The following is a 22,999-nucleotide window of genomic DNA, read 5'->3' on the forward strand; positions in this document are numbered from 1 at the left end:
GGGATTCTATTACTGGTTCTAAAATGAACCTACTATACAACGCAGAATGAATGATTATAATCTCTCTGGGCTTCTCTTTCCCCAAGACTGGTGCTACTAGTCCATATGTGTCTAAAACAGGACCATCTGCACCTTGCAGCAAAAGTGCCCTGAAATAGCAAGTATAGTGTGTCTTACACACACACACACACACACTGGAAAGAATTCTCCTTTGCAATTGCACTTTTAGTTTTTCCTACAAAAGGTGCATCAGAATGAAATGTCCAATGGCTTCTGACTTCACAAAAAGCAAAGCTGGTACTTTGAAAGAAAAGGATACAGATCTTGAACACAGTACTCTGGAATATTCATCATATACTTTGTCACCATACCCCTCCATCCATGTCATCTTCCCTATTGCACAGAGAAGTATATCCTTAAGCACACACACTAGTATTGCCAAAGCTGGGATATAGGGTGGAGGTTGGTTGCTTTGAGGAGCCACACTTTGTTTTCTTAAGATTTTATTTATTTATTTGAGAGAGAAAGAAAGGGAGAGAGAGCACCAGTGGGCTAAGGAGCAGAAGGAGAAACTGACTCCTGTCTGAGCAGGGAGCCTGACAATGAGCTTGATCCCAGGACCCTGAGACCATGATTGGAGCCGAAGGCAGACACTTAACCAACTAAGCCACTCAGGCTAACCTCATACTTTTTTTTTTTATATATAAAGTTTTATGTATTCTTTGAGAGAGAGAACACCAGCAGGGTGAGGAACAGAGGGAGAGGGAGTAGCAGACTCCTCCCTGATCAGACCCTGAGATCATGACCTGAGCTGAAGGCAGATGCCTAACTAACTGAGCCACTTAGGCACCCCTAGGAGCCACACTCTTAACTATCCAGTCAACATCGCCTAAATGTCTGTGGGACAAAGGTACCACTTCCCCTGATTTATTCTGCCCATTTTCACTGTCACACCCAGTAATCACACTGCTTCTTGTTTTCCTACAGGACTTAAGAGCTAACCCAGAAGAGCAAAAGGAAATAAAAAGGATATTGAACTTGTTCAGAGAAAAGCTGAGATGGTTTTGAAGCAGTTGTCCATTTTACTGCCAGTTGTAAAGAAAACAAGATATGGGATTTGAGCCAAGTCATCAGACTCAGATTCAATCTTTGCATATATATATATATATATATATATATATATATATATATATATATATTTTTTTTTTCCGAGCCAAGGCAAATTTTCTCCCTTTCTTTCTTTGTTGCCTGCTAGCTTGCTTGCTTTTGGGGCTGGGTGTGGAGGACTAGGGAGAGACTATGCAGGTATACAATCAAAAACAGACAAATCCCTCCCAGACTAAAAGTCTACTCCAAGTTCTTGGACATCAGAAATGAATCCTGACCAGGGGGCTTGGCACAGAGATAGCAGGTGCCAAGAATGAAGGAACTTACTCTTCCCCTGCTGATATGCTCTGCAGCCACGCTGCCCTTTGGAGAAGACAGCAGGATCCGATCTGCACTGGTCTCCCAGAAAGGCCCTCTTGTGCCAGGAACTCCCTCCCAGCCCTGCTCAGCCCCAATTGTCACTGCAAGAACTTGAAAGACATGACAGCCAAACTGCAAAATGGAGATGAGTGACAGCTAAGCTTTGGCAATGCTGAGGCAGAGAAAGCTGAGCTGCCAAGTACTGGAAAGGACTGGAGAGGGGGCACTGGGTGGTATCTAAACCATTTATCCTTTCATTCATTCTGCGGCCTTCAGAGATTCTCCTTCAGTATTTACAAGATCTCCAGAATCTGTATGGTGGGATGATATGAGCATCTGTGCATTTGTGTCTGTCTCTTTTTCCAACTCACATTAGTCCTTTTCTTCCTATTTTTTTATTTCACTTATCTCATGTTTGTGGGTGCAGAAGGGGAGGCATCATTGGAGACATGAAAAAAGAAGTACTCATGTTCACTACCATCCTTCTTTCTTTTAGGAGCTGGGGGGAGTTTAAGTTCAGTGATAGGTGAGGGTTCACACATGCATGCTTCCTTAAAACTACGCTTCCGTTGACCCAGGCATAAAGCAACGATAACCCCTCCTGTCACTCATCTTGCTGACAATGACACATGTTAGAATTTATTACCAAATCTCTTTCAAAAAATACCTGCCTTTTTTTTTTTTAATGTTCCTCTCTCTTGGGCTCTTTGAACAGCACTTTTTATCTAATCACCCTGTGTGGGCTGCCTGTGTTTCATACTAACACAGAGCCACTTGCTGTGCAAAGGAATGAAGTCAGAACCCTGGAATAATGGAGCAGAACTCTCAAAAAGTAAAATGTCAAGAAGCCCCCTCCCTGAGCTAAACAAATATGTCTGAAACACCATAACAGGAGCCTCCCACAGCTCTGCAAAGTTAAATAACTAGTAAGCAGCTCTCTGCCCTAAAGTGACTAAGAATTATTTATTCCAAGCCCTACTTACTTCACTGACGTGGAAGAACAGAAGGCCAACTTACTACCTGCATCTTGTGCTTTCCTAATTTACCACTAAAGATTCCTAAACCCATGTCCTTGGGTCTCAAAACTGCCTTGGGTGTGTGTCTACGTGCTTTTGACCTTTATCCCGCCCAGCAATCAAATGCATAAACACTTGTCTTTCTGTGAGGGCAATGATGAACCCAGTTTTAATGTCAAAGGGACAAATGCAGAGAAAATAGTCTAATTTCACATCAAATATTCCACTGTCCAGCAGAGGGCGGCTGGTTCCAAACAAAACTTGAATACACTTGTGCCAACAACGCCAAGAGCCATACCTACTTATTTTACTTTTTAAAGAAAAATGAAACTGAGAGAGTCACTGAAAAATGATGCCTTACTGTTAGTACAGCTATTCCCTGTTGGACAAAATGTAGCCCTGGGTCTGTGCGCAGCATCACAGGGACACAGAGAGGCGGTACCTGCTGGTTAACATGCAGATTCTCAGGGCTTGTGACCCAGAATCTACACTTAACCATCTTTCTCTCTAGATGATCCTAACATCTAGTATACACAGAGGCTGAGGAACCTCAGAACTAGTCTGGCCACTTCATTCCACAGATTCCTGAAAGGCAGGTGGACATTTTTAAAGGATTTTTATGTATATCAGGTAACAGCAAAACGTTTAAGCTATAGCATTCTGTACAAATGGCTTAAAACCAGAATCACTGTTACCGCTCACTTCCTTGAGCAGATGCTATGGTCCTGCATGTGCCCTTATAGGAAATAAACTGTGACTCTAGGGAGAAGATACTCTTTAGTTAGTATGTAGGGAAGGTGAATATTAACTTAAAAGCTCAGGAAAATCTGCACACATGCTGCCAAGTCCATGTGCAGTTACCAGCTACATGACCTGGACAACTCACTTTTTTTGTTTTTAGGAGAGATCACACATGAACAGGGGTTGGGGGGATGGGCAGAGACAGAAGGAGAGAAAGAAACCCAAGCAGGCTCTGCGCCCCATGTGGAGCCTGATGCAGGACTCGATCTCATGACCCTAAGATCATGCCTGAGCCAAAATCAAGAGTCAGATACTTAACCAACTGACCCACCTAGGCACCCCCGGAAAATCCACTTTTTGAGACTTACTTTTCTCAAAGTGAAAATGGATTTTATGGTCCTTTCCCTGCTGATTTCAGAGTTTTGTTTTGTTGGTTCTGTTTCTGCATCAACTATCCTCATACATGGGGATGTTCTCAGTACGTCTATGCATATCCTACAGCTGACAGTTTGCTGTACTCACTGATTTGAGAAGCAGGAACCATACATTTCTATTACTTCTTTGACAAGTGTGAGAGTCTGGGTTACTTCAAACACTACTTAGAGCTCCAGAGGCAAAGGAAGATTTCAGGTTCCAATTCAGGTCTCGTTGAAACAACTTTCTTTCTAATACTTCTTTTTACATCTCTTTCATAATGTGTATACTTTCTTTTATACATTTGATATAAAAAAAGTGAAAAAATAAGTAGGGGATAGTCAGAAAGCTTCTTCACTTGGGCCCATGTGTCAAATCTTAACAGGGGTTTGCTTTGTTTTGCTTTGGCGTGGCTACTATAGAGGAAATTGCTTGAAACAAGATCTCTAAGGAATTGAGAGGAGTAGTAGCCACTGCAGAAACAGCTTGTGTCTAGAGATTTAGTGATGGTATACTTCAAAGTTTAAATGCAATGATGGAGTCACAAGGTCTAATCAAGGATGCCTGGGTGGCTCAGCAGTTGAGCATCTGCCTTTGGCTCAGGGCGTGATCCCGTGGTCCCAGGATCGAGTCCCACATCGGGCTCCCTGCATGGTGCCTGCTTCTCCCTCTGCCTCTGCCTCTGTCTCTGCCTCTCTCTCTGTGTTTCTCGTGAATAAATAAATAAAATATTAAACAACAACAACAACAACAAGGTCTAATCAGAGCCCATGATTAAAGCTATACAAGGGGAAGAACAAGTCCATCCCAGTGTGTCCGGGCAATGATGTTAGAACCATTTCTCAGATGTCATTTCTCCAAGGAGCACCCTTTAGGATAATGGAGTCTACTTCTCAGTAGATCCTTGCACCAAACATTAACTAGTTGGTTTGCTCTTCAGGTCCCTGGCCACAGGTGTGATGGCAGGATAGGTGTGTTTCTGATATGCATTCCCTCTAGTGGAAAATAACAACCCAGGGTCAACAAATACACATTGCGAGTCAAGCAAGGCAGCCTACTGGGCTACCAGGAAAGCTCAGAGCCAGCATGAGGAATAGGGCCAGTGACAGGACGGCATTGCATCGTGGAAAAGCACTGTGAGCATTACTCTGTCCATCCTCCTGCCAGAGCAAATCTAGTTTGATTCAATTGGGGTTAAAAGGAAGTTTCCTTCTTAAAAAAAAAAAAAAAAAAAAAAAAAAAAAAGGAAGTTTCCTTGGGAATGTATATATGGAGTCCTTTTCAGATTTCTAAAAGTATCAGGTTTATCCTGTAAAGCTGTCAGGCTATTATCATGAAATGATAAGCAGGAAGCTGAATGATTTTATACAAGCTGACTTCAAATGTGACATATGGTTTGCCTTTACATTTTCAGTGCACTTTGCATTTTATCTGAGATTATATAATTCACATTTTAAACATGAAATTTATTAAAGGTCTGCAGAGGAATCAGCACTTAGTCTCAAGGATATATACTATTACAAAGTAACCTCCCAGACAAGACAACTGGGGCAATATTTAGGAAATGGTGAACTATGATGGAGGGAACACAGACCAGAAATGCAAGACCTGGGTTCTAGTTAAAGGTCACCAGTCACTAACAAGGTCTCAGATATAAAACACTAAACCTCTCCTCTCCATCCAGTGTTTTTGTATGCATGACACACACACACACACACACACACAGTTTTGTAATCATGCTGAAAATATATTCTGTGTTAAATACATAAGGTGGTCTTGTTACTCTTTTACTCTCTCTTCCATACAAATGAGCTTTGGAAAGAAAGAGACCAAGAGAGAGAGAATATGGAAGGAAGGGGAAAAGTTGAACGGGAGGAGTGAGGGAAATGAAAGTAGAAACAAGCTAAGCAGTGGGAGATAGGTAATATCCAGTTTCAACACGCTCTCCCCTACATATTTATTTGAGAGTTCTTTGTAATTCCCCCGAGGTGGGTTTGCATCGGAGGACCATAATGAACCATGGATGAAAACTTTGTATTTGTAATAAATGGAGCCAAATGGTTTGGGTTTGATAATCTTGTGAGCTTTGTCCTATGAGTTTAACCAGGTTCCACTGGTTTCTGGGTAATGGAATGCTGACAAGGATCTCCAGGGAGCCAGATGGCTTCCCATTTGCCGTGTTACCCTCCCAGACTCTACCAAGGCCTACAGGGTGGGAAAAGTGAAATGTTGGTGGCTCTTGGGAAATTTTAAGCCCTCATATAAGTATAATCTTCACAAGTCTATAAAATTTCAAATAGTAAAGAGAGGAGAAAAGAGGGAGTATAATATAACTTTAGGAACCATCCTTTCTGCAGATCAAAGAATTAATTGCATTCTCGCAGTCTGGCTCACACTAGCAGTGCAGGGACAAGGTGGGAGGGAGAGGCTGTTTCTACAAGAAGAGGACAGTGCTTTTCTTCAAGCTTTCACTTGCTTAGCTCTGGAATTTTAAATTAAACAGGGAAAGGCAAATTTCAAGCTCCATTTACTTTAAGCAAATCGGGACTTCTTGTCTCAATCTGAGAACAGAGACTTGTTCTTGGGCCACTTGTTCCTATGTTTACCCTATAGCCATTTCTCCTAAAATAACTGGTTCACTAGAATTTGTCTTCAAACACCATTAAAATGTGTTTTCATCATCATACCCCCAGCACACAGAAGGTGGTGATATAGAAGAGGGGAGTAAGTTAGAAAAGAGGTGCTATCTCCCTCTGCCTGTGTCTCTGCCTCTCTCTCTGTGTGTGCCTATCATAAATAAATAAAACAAAAAAAATTAAAAAAAAAAAAAGGGATCCCTGGGTGGCACAGCGGTTTGGCGCCTGCCTTTGGCCCAGGGCGCGATCCTGGAGACCCGGGATCGAATCCCACGTCAGGCTCCCGGTGTATGGAGCCTGCTTCTCCCTCTGCCTGTGTCTCTGCCTCTCTCTCTCTCACTGTGTGCCTGTCATAAATAAATAAAACAAAAAAATTAAAAAAAAAAGAGGTGCTATACCTCTGAATACACTGCCATGTTTGTTTCCCCAGATTAGCACATCTTAATTCGCTGGTCTGCCAGAAAGAGCAATCTTTTTATGATGAACATCTGTCATCTCTTACAAACTACTTCCAACTCTAAACACCCTGATCTCATAATTCATTACAGAAAGGAACTTAAGTTTACATAAAAGGCTATCGTCCTAGCATTGTGCTGGTAACACATATACTGTGACATGTAGAGGGCCTGGCACCTAACTTCCCTCAAGCTGGGGCTTTGGTCTCTGTCAATTAGCCATGGAGCAGGCCCAGCTCTGTTTAGGGCAGAATGACCCTGTAATTAGCAACAAATCACCACCCCAGAATAACTGGAGAGCTCTGCTGATACATAAATCAGAAAGAAACCTGTAGGGAATGTCCCAAATTTTGCCAAATCATACTATTTATTTAAGGTCCTCCTTTGTGTTGACACAAAAGGTGATGTAACTGAAAACTCTTGTCCACTCTGATGGTCTGCGTCTTCTTCCAGAAGCATGCATACGCAGGTCACTCTCTTCTTGTTTGGGGAAGAAAAATAAGAAGTTGACACTAGGAAGAAGGCATCCTACCAGTTACGCTGGGCAGGGAGCCAGAATTACAGGAAGCACTGCAGGAGTGAATAGCAATAGATTTTAATTGGTGCCCGGGGGTAAAGGTCAGCTCTCTTAGAACAATGGGCATCTATGGTGGTAACTGACTGAATCCTCCGTGGGAGTTTGTAAATGTCAGCAACACACTTCCAAATGGGAGCACAAAGGGCTTGGGCCCAAGGAACAATGACAGCATTAGCTGGTGGAGAAAATGCGTAAGTCTGTTGGTTAAGTAATGCATTCATAAAGCATAAGGGGGTGGGGAGACACACAAACATGCCAATAACATAAATTCAAAATAAAGTAGATTGCTTCCCATATCAGACAAGTGCCTTCCTATGATCCAACATCTTCTTCCTCAGCACGAGTTCGTTTTCTGTTTTTATTTTTCCTGGACATCCTCTGGAATTCAAACACCACACTTACCTGAGTCAAGCTGGATGGGTTCAGCTCCTAAAGCTACATCCATCCTAGTGAATTTTTTTTTTTGAGGGGGAAAAATGCCTTTATTGATAAATAGTTTACAATGAAATAAATAGAGTGACCGTTTGTTGGGGAATAAAAACAGAGGCAGGACCTCAGTGTCTCCACCCCAGCTCTAGCTCTCAGTCTTTGCCTTCCTACTGGCCAGTTTGGATGAGGAGGCCTTGGTGGGCATGCCAGCCCTCCTAGGGCCCCTGGGGGCCTCTGTCTTCCTGGCCAGGTGTTCAGGCAGCGTCTTAGACCTGCCACTATTCGGAGGAGCAGCAGCCTTGGCTTTAGGTCCCTCCTTGGCTGCATGAGCAACGACTTCTTTAGGGACATGGTTTTCCTTCTTGGCTGGAGAAGCAGCACCATTCTCGCCCTTGGGGATGGTGGATTTTGAATTCCGACTCCCAGCTTTTGTTTTCCTGTGGGTCTTACCACCTGGTTTGGGAGGAGTAGTCCTCGCCTCTCCTGGCTTCCTGGGTCCCCTTTTCACCTTGTCTGGATTGGGAGGGTCCTTCTTTGCCTCCTTTGGCTTCTTGGAAACCTTCTCCTGGCCCTCGCTGGGTCTCCTGGGGGCAGTCATGGTGGAGGTCTTCCTGGGTTGAACTTTCCTTTTATGCTTGGGAACCAATTTGAAGCTGCCGGTGGCCCCCTTGGCCTTGGAGTTGGTGGGCCTGACAAGGAGGCCGCGGTGCATGCCAGTGGAGAGAACATCAGTAGTTTCTCAGAAGCTCTGGCTATTTTCTGTCTCAAGAGAATGTGGATCCCTTTTAGAAAGTAGCCATAGGGGAAGGATGAATTGCTAGTCACTGGAACACCAGAAGCCCCTCCTGACCTCCTGCAAATGCTACACTGTTTCTCTTGTTGCCTGGTTTCACTCTATACTTCTCATTCCCCTGTCATCCCCCAAATTCACCTACTGCCCTAATCTGAGCTCTCTCCTAAGCATTCAATAACTTTAAAGGAACTATATTTTTGAAATCAACAATTAGGATAAGCAAAGGAGCACTTTAGGGAGCACTTTTATAATGCAAAAGAGTAAGATGTGTAATATATATTATCAAATTATTAAGATTTCAGGACATGAAAGGTGTAGTATCTGCACCAGTGTAAACCCATGCTCATCTCTACCTACACACCTCTCCCTTCACTTTCCATTTTTACAGGCAGCACCCTGTTTTATGCATGTTTGTATCTCTACAACCTAGTACTAAATATTGGTTCAACTAAATTATATTCTTCTGTTGTGAATGCCACGACCCTGTGTCATACCAGTCGGCTTCACTAAGCGACTTAAGTAAGCCCCTCTCATGTTGTTTTCCTGACTACCTCAGACTACATTCCTCTCTAACCTCTTAGAGCCTTTGTCATTTGTACTATGCAATCCATCATCTTCTGTCTTGCACTATTCTTTAATTGCGTCCCTGCAGCAAGATAGTAAACTCTGTAAGGGCTACGTTAAGGTCCACATTTTTTTTTTTTAAATCATTCACCAATGTGCTCGCAAAGAACTGGGCACAAGCCAAGTGTTCAATAAAATGGGTCAATTGGTTTCTAAAAATTGCACCTCCAAATCTCATCAGTAGTTCTAAATGATCAGTAGTTAACTTAAGATAAATGCTGAATTTATCAATAGCAATCAACTATAATAAGGTAACATTTTCTTTTATTAATTCAGTCTTAATAATGTCACTACTGCCCATTTGTTGATTTTATAAGACAGAAAAAAAGTTTTAACAATTGAAAAGACATGGTGTTATTATTTTAGAATTACAATTTAAATGGGGTATGAAGGCATTTTTTTGGTCTAATTAGTATAGCCAGATATAAATGGAAATTAGCATATTTTAAGAGTCAAAATAGGCACATGCTTATTCATTTAATATTTGCAAATCAATCAAAGTTATGTATGCACTGTGGTCTATGAACACTGGTTTCTCACTACACATGCACTGAAAGACAGTTTTCATCTTTCTTTTCCCTTCTCCTTTGACAAATATTTGCTTCTCTGTGAAGCCTTCATTGAATCCCCAAAGATAGAGTTCTATGTACACAGCTATTATGATACATAAGTTCTGTACTGTAGTTGACTGTTTATACATTCATCTCCTCTACCAGGCTGCACAATCCTTAAAAGAAAGGCCAGTGTCTTATATTTTTATTCTACTTCCTAATTCTTAAAAAGATCTGGCACAAAACAGACATTTAATAATTTTGGTTGGTTTGACAAATTACAGCATGCCATTGGAAAGGGATAATAGTGGTAACGATGAGACTAACATTTATCGAATGTTTGCTATGTATCAGGCACTGTTCTCTGCTTATTGTGATTCTTCTCCTAACTACCTTATGATATTGACACAATCATTCTATTTTATTTTAGACACGAAGAAACTGTATCACACAGAGGTTAATAACACGCAAACCAACAAATAAAAGCTGTCTAAGGGCATACAACTAGTATGTGGCTTGGCTGGAATTTAAAGCCAGGCAGCCTGGCTCCAGGATCCATTATATAAACCACAACACCACAACTAATGACTCCACCAGACAAAAATTTACAATGACCATCTTCAAATAACAAAATGTAGCTCCACAGTGACTGCAAGTAGGTGCTGAGTGGGTACACCTGCCAAGTGTAGGAATTACAAGGTGCACACTCAAATAGGAGAGGCCATTACACATAGGGATAGGGAGTAGCTAGGAAAGATGGCATTAAAAGGACAAAAGTTCATTAAGTTGTGGGCAGCAACAGTGATATTTGAATCTGCCTCTGGGGAGCTGGAGAGCCTTGATGGAGGCCTGTTACTCCCCCATACTTGAGTCATAATTGTGTTTTCCTTTCTGGCAAAACCAATTTCGGCCACAGCCATCAACATGCTTTACCCCTCTGCAAGCACCGAGGAAGAACAGAGAGATAAGGGTAAATTGTGCTCCCTCTGAAAGTCTTAATAAGTTCTCAGTAAATTAGCCCTCCTCTCCCTGAGAGATCTCAAGAGATTCTTAATCTACTGTTGAAATATTTATGATTTGATTATTTTTTCTTCTACCTTATGTCTTTACCCTGCTCTTTGCATTAGCTTTCTCTCATCACTATTTTGTTACTTTAAATGCTTTGTAGTTATCTCTGTCATCTTCTCTCTTGGTTCAATATCTGTGCCTCTCCTCCTATACATCCCTTCTTTTCTTATCAGTGAGGTTGCATATTTCAGATGTTTCCCCTTCCCTATTCTTTATTTTTTGGACTCCTCCACATCACCCTCTTCTCCACTACAAGCATGCTCATTCTGGATGGCAAATGCTGTCAATCAAGGCAATACTTAGTATTCTAGTCCCCAAACACACACACACACACACACACACACACACACACACACACAGCCCCAAGCAGCCAGAAGAGATTTCTCTTTTGCAGTCATCAAAATGTATATCCCATACAGCAGGCCTTTCCACCTATGAAGATCTAAACCCATCTTATTATCTACAAATATTAGTATTTTGTTCTGCAAAATTTATGTTAAGTAGCTGACTTAGGAGGTTACGGAATGAGAAGTAAGTTAATAGTCAGGGACCCAATAAAATGGGAGGCAGTTGCTTAGAGGAACAGAGGGGCAAAACCATCAAAAGAAGATTTGGTCAACAGAAAGGTCAGGTCAGAAGAAGGAATGTTTAAATGAAAGCAAGTTAGTCCCCAGGCTTGTGGTGTTCTCTTAATTTCTCCAGGGGTAAAAAAAAAAAAAAAAAAAAAAAAAGTGGTTTTATTAAAGATTCATCGATATTGACTTTGTTTTTCCTGACAGCACCAAGAGAAAGCTTGAGGCAGATCTGATATATTGGAGTGAGACATCCCCACCCTAGTAAATATGGCAATTTCCTGTAGCGGCCGGCATTCATCTCCATCCATCATGAGAGCAGCTCGGGCTATTCACTAGAAACAAATGTTCTAGATACAGTATGTCAAACACCGGATGATGGAAACCTCTGAGAAGCCACAGGGAGTATGCTGGAAGCAAACAGACCAGAATGTTGAAAAGACCTCTGACCATTTTCCACAGCAGAGCGTAACTTGGAACCAACCTGAAATAATGCATTTGACCTTCATAAAAGGGTAATGGATGGGCATTTAACATTAGGCCAGCCAGACTTCAGAGAATACAACTTCTAATAAGGACAGATGATGAGGCAAAAATAAATTTTAAAATAGGCAGACAGAAAATGAAAAAAAAAAAAAGAACAACAAAAAACTGTTCCTCACAGAAGGTTAAACAGATAGTCTATTGTGCATATTTGAAGAACGATCAGCCTCTGATACAGGCTTCCTTTCCTTTTTGAAAACTTCTGTTCATGTGGCCACAGAGGCAACCTGCCTTTTCAGACACAGCCAGTGGTAGAAGAAACATGCAGTTTCTGGACTGGTCTTACTTCATAATATTTGGAGAAGAATTCAGACTATATTTATTACTTACTATAACAATTCAGATATATTTATCCTGATTAGCTTCATTTGTTTAAAAAGAACAAAACCAAAAGACAGAGTTCTAAATTTTCCCCCACTGTGTCAAAGAAATACTATCTGATGCCAATCAGAAAGCATTATCAAAACTTAGAAAGGTTGACCTATGGATCTGTCACCATTCTACCTACCTATTTGTCTAGCTAGCTACCTGCATATTTTTAAAACATAACTGTGACTAATAAACTCTGAATTTTAAGAGTAACATCCTATAAACTTGATCTTCATCAGATATAACTTTTTAAACAGCATCTCATGATTAATATTTAATGTATTAGATGCTGATATGTAATAGACACAACATCTTACAAATAAGGAATAACAAATATGTAATGTTAATTATGCAAGAAGCTTCTTCCCAACAAAAAAGTACTTAGCACTACTTAATTCTACATGAAATAAAACTGTAATCTGTTACAAAACTGGATCAGTTCTGAGAACTGATATATTATTTCATATATTTATTAATATGTAAATAGTTTATATTATAAATCTATTTTTTACATCAGTGTTACACAGATAAGATTCAATAAAAATCAACTAGGTACCTACTAAACTAACATAATGCCCCCAAATCAAAAAGCTTGTGATTTTATTCACATTTACTTACGAATGTTATCCCAGGTGCTTTGACTGAATATAATATTGTACAAGGTGCATGGCTATTCCAGGTATAGTTTAATATACAGATGATCAGGATGGACTACATCAGTATTTTTTTCCCCAACTGTACCCTGTGGAGCCCAGGAGTCCCAGAGGGCTCTCCAAGTCCATGTTGTGGGTGATGAGCGACTTTGCTAGTGGGCATTGTCCTGGCACTCAGCCCATTTCAAGCAGAGTGCTTTGCACTTATTATTCTGTAACTTGTTTGAAACCCAATGGCTAGGATGACTATTGGAAAATTACCCAGAGGAAAAAAAATGTACATGCAGCATGTTTTCTTGGATTTGATTTTCTTTTTGAATGCTCAAGAAGAGAACAGAACAGAGCCTGATGGACTCAAACAGTATACACACTCAACTGTACCCAGGAAGGATCAAAGGAGATGGTCTTTCCCTTTAGCCATCATTGCCCAGGTTAACTGTAGGCAACTTTGGAAAATGCCACTTCCTCTATGTCTCTGAGTTCATGCATTGCACTTCCTTATGAATGAAATCCATGTTATTTTTAAAAGATGAGAGGCAAATGCATGATCTTGTGTACAAAGGGACAGATGAAAGAGTTAGGGTGGAATGAGCAACTGCGGAATGTCTGCCAAGGGAAATGTCATGTACCCCCTTTGATGTATTATACAATACGCTAGTTCCCCTTGGCCTCGCCAGATAATGTCGAGTGAGTGCTATGCAAAGTCCTGGCATTTTAAATATTAATCATGCTCTTCTTGGCTAGAAAAGATAAAATTATACATTTTGGCCTAGAAATGACTAAAATCTACAGGGATTTTTACTATCCTTATTTATTCACTTGAAAGAATTAATTTCATAATTAGAGAAAATAAATGAGTCATAGCTGGTTTTACAATGTACTTTGCTTTTCGAGTACAGCCTAGGAGCCCCAAACTCAATCAAGTTCAGGTTAAATCCTCGGCCATGTGTTGGACACCTACTATACTCCATGACAGGGTGCTTGGCCTGTTACATCTGAGGAAGCTGGTGAAGGGGGGCCTTATCCCCCTGTGACCTCTCATTCTAAATGAGGCATTAAACAGGCTCAAAGCCAACTCATCATGAGTGAGAGAAAAGTGCTAGAAAAGAGAAGCAGATACCTGGAAGATCGGAGGGAGAACATCTGACTAATGGAATGGATTAGAGTTCGTGGACCAACGGTTCACCTTAAAGGTCTAATGACCTCAGCTTTTCTTCCACCAGTTGTCTGTAACGTCAGGCAAGTCACTAAACTCTAAGGACTCAGTTTCCATGTCTGTTAGCTGAAAAAGAAGAATCTGAATACCTGTGACATCTTTTCATTTCTGATTCAATGATTCCATATTTTTCCTAAGAGAAGTTGGCAGATGCTATCAACCGCACCTTTTCCCTGTTCCCCAAAGTCACTCACTTTAAATGCACGCGCGTGTGCGTGCATGCACCCCCCCCCCCCACACACACACACCTCCTAAGGAAATGACAAGAGGAATTAAGCATGACCTGGATATAAAGAGAAGAGGCAAAGAGTCAATAATCAAAAGCTTATTTAGAAAGTGCCACATACAGTAAGGTAATTAAAACCTAAACATCTGGAGAAAATGCAAACAGTGTTTAATGCTGGGCCTGTACCAAGAGACCTGCAATAATGATCAATGTGTCTGAGAAGCTGGGGTCCTATTTATAGGATGAAAGTCTTGGAAGGCTCTCTCAGCAGGAAAAGTATTAATTAAGTGGCAATAACAAGGAAAGGAGATGAAATTGGGGTACGAAGGGGCACAGGAAAAATAAAGAGCAAATACTCTCTAGGTTTCTTCTTTGCTGAGAACATACTGCATGGAGAGCACAAGGAGAGAACACTGACATGAACTGGATGGTCCACATTTTTAAAATACAAAACACTTTTTCCCCATCTTTTCTCCCCCAGTGAATTCCACTTGGGTGAATTCCAGTTGAGGTTTTGCATTCTTTAATCCTTGAAGATGTTATATCTCACCTTGGGAAGAGAGGCCAGCTACAGTCAGTTGGGGTTAATAGGAAAGGTATTGCTGACAGACACACCCAAAGTATTCAAGTTTTCTTTGTAGGCAGAATAAAAATAAACTCAGTGAGAATTTAATATTGACACTAAGACTTCAGCACTGATTTTATTTGTCTTTGTTATATTTGTATTAGTTCTGTCCATCACTGTCCCAATCCCAGCTGCTCATTTTCAGGTTAAATCATCCCTTCTCATGGAAGATTATATGTATGGGGACAATAAACCACATACTGACACCAATAAGCCTTGGGATTTATCAGGGACCGAGGTGAAGAACACTGTCCTTTGGAGACACGGTGACAGACAGCTAGCCTTCCTCTCCTCTGGCACTAGGATCCTCTTATCCTTGTTCTTTTGGCCCACCTCATCTATCAGAGGCTGCGTGTATGATTCTGATGTAAAAGGGGCTGCATGAGCTAGGATTATATCCGGGAGTAGGCTTTCTTTGTCTCTTAGTCAAAATTTCCTAGACTGGCCTACGATGAGATGACAGTTTTTACTGTAACAGACGTATCCAAGGAAAGCCACTGTCATTTACAGCAGCTTGCAGAGAAACAGCCAATGGATGATCATTAATTTAAACTGTAAATAAGGGCCTGTTTTGTTCTGGACTCTGATCCCAGTCATGCCCCTAACAAGCTGTCTGCAAAGCCAGGGCATGATGCCCGCTGTTGGAGACACGTTGATTGAAGAACTGGGCTTGTCCTCACAAGCAGCTAAAAATAGCAGTAAGCATGTGAAGGCAAAACAGGTTTCTGGGAAAGCAAGGCAGTTTCCCCGATGTCACTTTTATTCCAGTTGCTCCCATTGATGTGAAAAGCAGAGAGACATATCTGGTACAAAAGATGTTAACTTGCTAGATAGCACCCTAGGGACAGAAAAGAATTAACACAACCCCAGAAAGGAGCCTGCCTTTTCACTGGAGGACGCACAAGTCCTAGGAGAATTGCAGCGGACATGAACTTGAGTGCCTTGTCCTGCATAATTTTTTTCTTCTTTGTTTTTGCCTTTCTTTCTTTTCTTTCTTTCTTTCTTTCTTTCTTTCTTTCTTTCTTTCTTTCTTTCTTTCTTTCTTTTTCTTTCTTTTACATAAACTCTCATTGATTGGGGGGAAATATATTCACACTTTAAAATGTTGTACAGGTACTATCTCTTTGGTTCAAGTAGGTCCCTTTGAGGGGGGAGTACATATTTCATGATGATAAATTCACCTCATAAGTAGAAAAACTGTACACAAATATACTGCTATGTCAACTTTATTGATTTTTGCACCATTGTAAAGACCTTCATCGTCCTCCAATATTTCTTAAATCTATCAGCATCTCAGAAAGTGACCCTGAAGGCCTCATTTATCTGCACAGGAAAAGATCCCTTCGCTTAGGTTCACCATAAACATTGTGATTTAAACAGCTCAGGCCCACCTCTGCTTCTGGAAGGTAAAAGGCACAAAGAAAGCTGTTCTCTCATAGTCATGGGCAAGGGCTTCTCTTTCTCGCGAAATAGGGTCTGCCAAGTTTTAATTTTACCTAAATTCCATGGCCAGTGACTTTTCAAAGCCTTGCAGATAACTGGACTAAAAATGTAGCCTGGGTGATGCTAGCACAGGAAAGTGAATGGGTTAGAATGCAGGGTTCCTTGCTATACTCCCTCTAAGCTTTCCTTCCCATCTTAGGAGCTGCATCTGGACTTGAGAATCTCAAGTTTCAAGCACTGCTCCGGCAAACAATCTTTTTAAAAAAACATATTCCTTTTTTAAAAAACTTTATTTATTTATTTATTTATTTATTTATTTATTTATTTATTTATTTATTCATTCATTCATTCATTCATTCATTCATTCATTCATGAGAGACACAGAGAAAGAGAGGTAGAGACATAGGCAGAGGGAGAAGCAGGTTCCCTGGACCCCGGGATCATGCCCTGTGCCAAAGGCACTCAACTGCTGAGCCACCCAGGTGTTCCTATTATATTCCTTTCTAATAGCATCAATAAAACAAAGACTATCACTACATTAGAGTAATTCTAAGAACGATTTTTAAGGTCTCTTCCAGCTGGAATTCCTTTGTTTTTGCCTCTATCACTTTACAAATAGGAAAATGTAAATTTAACAAAGTCATCTGTTAGGTGGAAGCAGAGTCAAAGGGTCTTTTAATGACAAAAAGGCATGTTGCATTTATTACTAAAATACAAGACCTTTCAGGGTACAATGCTGATTTATTTCTCTTTGTATCCTATGATACCTACAGATCGTTGATTGTTAGATGAAATTTATTAAAAAATGTGAAGCCAGAGGAAACATCAATAGGGAATTGAAAAATTGAGTCAAAGCTAACAAACATAACTGAATCGTATTACAAAACTTACGGGTGTAAGTCCTCAGTTTAGGACTATATACAGCAGGTCAAATTGTTCAGATGTAACTACTGATAATGGACCAATAATTAGCCAGTAAGAGGAAGAAGGAACATTTGGTGTGTATCTCCACATTTGTGAGGTTGACATTATCGAGCTATGCTGTCCAATACTGAAGACATCAGCCACAGGTGGTTATTTACATTTAAGTTAATTAAAGTTAAATTAGATTTAAAATCCAGTTCTTCAGTCACACTAGCTATATTTCAAATACTCAAAAGCCATAAGTGGCTAATGTCTAAGGTACTGGGCAATTTAAATGAATATTTCTATCATTACAGAAAATTCTACGGAACATTGCTATTTAGGGAAGATGATCACAACTATTACTTCTAATAATTATATGAAGAAGGAAGAGGAGGCAGATGAGAAAAAAATAAAGAGAAAACACTGATGAGCCTTAGCTGTTCTGTGCTAAACACAGAACATGCCTTATTTCATGTAATAGTTACAATTTTTCCACGTGGGGTAGGAATTATAATTATCCCTAGTTTAAATTTGATGACACCGCTTGGAGAGATTAAGTAAATCACCATAGTTATACACCTATTAACTGGTTTAGCTGGGTTTTCACTCATGCCATCTGACATCAGAGCCTATGCACAGCTGCTAAGTTATACTGCTTCTATGAAGAACTTGAAACGGTTAGGGCCAGAGGCAATGTTACACTTTGCATAAGCAATTCTCAATCCTAGATGCATACAAGAAACAACTGGGGAGCTTGCTCAAGGTACAGTTGCCTGAGCTCTAGTCCAGAGCAATGGGGGGTGAGACCAGGGCTTGCACATTTGGGAATCACCTAACAGTGCTTTGGATGTGCAGCCAGAGTTAAGGAATGACCACTCAGAGATGTTCTCATCCACCTTCCGTAGGTCAGATAACAAAATGAAATACCTACCAAAGGTCACTAACAGTAACTACTGAAAGATCTGAAATGAGAACCTAGATATCACTGCTACCATCATAAAAGAACAACAGCTTAGGACATATGAACACTTCTGTCTTTCCTGGTGGATACTGTTATTTCATGTAATTCACACAATAGTTAGAAACTCTATGTCATAATTCAGAATCTGACGATGCAAGTTTATAAAACCAAAGAATGGATGTAGTGCCATTCTCCTCCTGAGACAAGTATAAGTCTTTCTCATTTAAAAGCAAATACTGTCGGGTACCTGTGTGGCTCAGTGGTTGAGCATCTGCCTTTGGCTCAGGTCCTGATCCTGGTGTCCTGGGATCGAGTCCCACATCAGGCTCTCCATGGGGAGCCTGCTTCTCCCTCTACCTCTATGTTTCTCATGAATATATAAATAAAAAAATTTTAAAAACAACAAATATTGTCTCCCTTGAGAAAATGACACCTCTCTCTGAAGAGGAGGTAAACTCTTATACCAGAAGCAGTATAATGCAGAAGAAACAATACAACTGCCAGCCAAGAAGCCTGAATTCTAGCTCCAGTTGCACTTGTAACTCTGCAATGGGGCAAACCATTACCTTTCACTGAACCTTAATTTTCTCATCTCTAAAATTAGGGTGCAGTATATGATAATCTCCAAGGTTCCTTCCATATGCTTCCTTCCTGACATTTGTGTGCAGGCTGAATAAACTTCAGAAAGCAAACATCCAACATGCTACAGGAGGACACATTCACCACAATTCTAGTTCATCTATTTACTCATGTCAAGGGAAAAGAGGGGACTTCAGATGAAAACCCCACCTTCTCCTCCATCTTGTCAAGGCTCATTCTGATTCTCGTGACTGACTAGTCAGAGCTCTGACATCCACTCACAGAGACCCATTCCTTGGAGCTGCCTTTCAGAAATGATAATGATGTGCCTGCCTCTCACCCTTACATTCATAGCTGTTGCTCTGAAAATTAGGAGGTGTCAGGCATCTCACCACCTTAACATCCATCAACTTATCTTCACACCTCTAATCCCGGTGTAACCATAACAGATTTTTTTGTAGCTAGAGAGGCTAGCCAACCAAGACAGGAGTCACGTCATGAATAAGCAGCACGTTGAATATACAGGCCTTACCTTACGCTTGTTGGTAGGACACACGTAGAGATAGCTTAAAATTGTTTTCAACCCAACTTTATCATTCAGCTTCTCATAAGTTGTTCCGTAATCAGTTGACCTATAATTCAAAAGGAGCATTAATGAGGATAGAAGTATACGTCATTTGGCTGCTTGTCAGCATAATACATGTTGTACATAGTAGAATGGCTCTCAGGAGGTTTCTAGATGATTCATGTAGTATATAATGATGCTTCATTATGTACACAGTAGCATCATGTGAGTGGTTAACATTTGCATTTAAATTGAATTGGTAAAAATTAAAACTCCATCTCTTTACTGCTCCTTAATGTACGTACATGGCATACAGGATGTGCTTAATTTTAAAAGATTAAGAGATGAGGGTGTCTCTTGAACTGACCACAGAAATAAAGAGTTTTTACATAGATCTGACATTTTCAAACTTTTGCTTTATCTTTGACACAGTGGAAAAGCAGGTTCTCCTAATTTATGTACAAATTATGTTTCCTTTCATGAGTCATAGAATAGATGGCGGGCCAGTCCCTTCAAAGGTCATTTAGTCTTCTCCTATTATTTAAGAGTAAGAAAACATCTTAATAATACATGAAACTTCACAATCTTACTCAGTGGCCTTTTCTGGTATTAACTAACCTGGAGATAGGAGGACGTTACTTCTTGGAACTGACCCTATTTTTTTTTTTTGGAGTTTCATCTTAGTCTAGTCCTTGGTCAATAACTTATTAATTCTGACTGAATCAGTGGGCTTTAATCACCATTTCTATCAAAGTTCATTTCATATTTCAAAATTGCAATCTCATTAGATCATCATTACAACTATGTATGTGCAGGAGGAAATAATATCTGTATTTGAAGAAAGTAGTTGACAGAACATAAGTGACCCATTCAAAGAAAACAGCTGGAAAACTGCCAGCTAGCATTTGAATCCAGGTGTTCTGGCCCTAAACTCTGTGTTGCTTATATTATATACCCCAGTATTTCTCTTGTTTATGTTTTGTTTAATTTAAAGGAAACATACAATTTCCTCTTAGCCTTTCTTTTAGATATGGGAGATCTCAATTCATTTATTCATTCATTTACAACGCAGAACTCCTAAAATGTACCAGACCCTACGCTATGTACCAGGATACGACACATTGCTGCCACTCTCAAAAACCTAACAGTTTATTTGAAGGGCAGAAATAAAAGGCTATAACGTGTTAAAGTTCAATGCTATAGATAAGAATTAACAAGGCTTAGAAAATACAGTTGGTTTAAATACAAACACAAAAATGTAACCATTTTAATTCATTTCTGATATTGATAAAAGTACAAATTCCTACAGGCCATAAGGACTACGCAGAAGAAGTTTGTGTTAACAACCTCATCACCATGCGTGAAGAATCTATCCCGGACCAGGCAGGGGAGCAGGAAAGCTGCATAAATAACATTTGATCCTGCAATTAAGGGATTAAGAATTTAATCTGGCTGGAGATACAGGTATTTTCCCCCTAAAATTTGTATTTATAGATAATACATAACTATGTAATAAATTATATATAATTTTATAATTGTCAACACTTTATAGAATTAAAGTGATGCTCCAAATCAGTAAACATTGGAGTGTTAGGTAAAATTTCTTGAAGAACTACTACACTTGAAAATGGAAAATGGGTAGGGCTTTAGGAAAGGGAAGTAACCAGAGCATCATGAACTAGAGGGCACCATGTGTTACCCAAATATTAGCTGGCTTTTTTCTGGACCAGCCTGTGCTCTATCACAATCAAACACACTTTGGCTTAATAGCCAAGGACATTTGAAGAGCATTCAAAACTTCCACAGGAGATCTTATCCATGAACTACAACAGACTTCTTTAGATCCTTCTTCCATGTTCATCTTTTTCCCCTCAAACTCATGCAGATGTGAAATTTCCCCTAAGAAATACCTGAGACTTCCTTCTTCACTCAGTCCAATCCTGGTGTTTTACTTATTTTTCTCTCACTCCTACCCTGGCCTCACTAGGTCAACTTTCTCTCCTTTCTGACTTGCAAGTCTCTGAAACTTCACTAGCCTTTCTCTAGCTCCTTTCATTTGATAACTTTTTCTGATCTTGATTCTAAACAATACTTACAAGTTCAGGAACAAAGAGATGCAAAAATCTATCAAGGGGGGGGGTGGCAACGGGAAGAGGACAGAGTGTGCAAATACTGCCACATTGACAGATGCTCTCAACCATAGGTGGACATCAGCAGGATTGTGTTGGATTATGAGAGAATGGTTTAATTCTCCTAGTAGGATAATGGGCAAGAAGGATGGAGAAAGAGAAACCAGCCCATGGTGGGGGCGGGGGGGAGGGAGCAATAATGAGTTTCTTATCATTTCTATCAATGTGATCCTTGAGCTATTCAATGAATACATTTACATTCAAAATGTATACTCTACAAGGGCAAATGAGGATGACTCCATAAGGATTTAAATGGAATAACTTTCATGCTTGTGTGTGTGTGTGTAGCTCATTATGACAAGATGATAACAGAGTGATTAGATCAGACATACATTAGGAACTTTGTTCTCAGAGAGCTTCTGATATGTTACTGGATACTTTCCCCATATTGTAACATCACGAGCCCAGATCCTTCAAGCTGTCTGGCACCATTGTTTAAAGCCAACTCTCGCCCCTTGATTTTTTAAATCTCAGAAACTGAATCAAAACTTGTTAATTCTCAATTCCAGAAGAGCTACATGTTTAAACATTATGGCATTATAATAATTAACAGAGAAAAAAGGATGGATTTCCACATGCCCCAAACGGCACAGACTAGCAGTTGTCCAAAGTTGTCCCACAAAGCTATAATTAGATAGAAGGCTACATGCATCATGGGTAAAACTAACAGTCAGCCAGGATATATTGATTCAAGGGTAGAGAAGTGAAAATATTTAATATCTGCAAACCAGCTAGTAAATAGTTACTGCACTAAGTTCTCTGAAGAGCACTTCTGCCAGTCTTACCACATGGCCTCTCTCTTGAAGAACTCCTAGATTTCCTCACAGTCTAGCAACCAAAAGATTGAAGGTTGGCACAGCTGAGGGCCTTAAGAAATTTGCTCAGCACTAAGAGGAGCACGTGCTCTGATTGGTTAGTGCTTGTGCCAATCAGCCTAAGCCCCAGTGGAGGAGACAGTGACCTTGGAGAAGTTACCTCGCCCTGGAAAGCAATTCCTAGTGCCCATCTGCAAACTCCCCTTCCCAGATAACAGATGCTTCCAGCTATCCTTGCATGGTCAACGGTGGGAACTGCAGCCCCCTAGGGATCTGGGCTCGGAAAGAACGGATGAGAGACAGACAGTTGAGCAGCAGGCTGACTGGTGAGCCAATGTACTGGCTGTTAAATATTTTAAGTATCATCCCTAGGTATAGGGGAGAGGAGTGTTATCTAAGATCAAAAAATGTTAGGAAATGCTTGATAAGGCAAAATTTAATGTTCCTCTACTTCAGAACTTATACATTTTATTATTTGCATATACATACACAAATTTTATTATTTTAATATATGCTGTGAATATATTCCATGCATATTCCATGAAGCATTTTCCAAACATTTGATT

The 22,999-nt window shown here is 40.2% G+C and overlaps 1 protein-coding gene across 1 annotated transcript in view; it reads right to left on the minus strand.

The window, feature by feature from the left end:
* The window catches only part of SORCS1 (sortilin related VPS10 domain containing receptor 1), a 495,004-nt gene that overhangs the window by 207,382 nt on the left and 264,623 nt on the right, over positions 1-22,999 (minus strand). The window contains 1 exon segment of the mRNA XM_055300554.1: positions 19,397-19,496. Coding sequence (XP_055156529.1) covers positions 19,397-19,496 — 100 coding nt within the window.

This window comes from Nyctereutes procyonoides, unplaced genomic scaffold (assembly GCF_905146905.1).
Source record: "Nyctereutes procyonoides isolate TBG_1078 unplaced genomic scaffold, NYPRO_anot_genome, whole genome shotgun sequence".
NCBI lineage: Eukaryota > Metazoa > Chordata > Mammalia > Carnivora > Canidae > Nyctereutes > Nyctereutes procyonoides.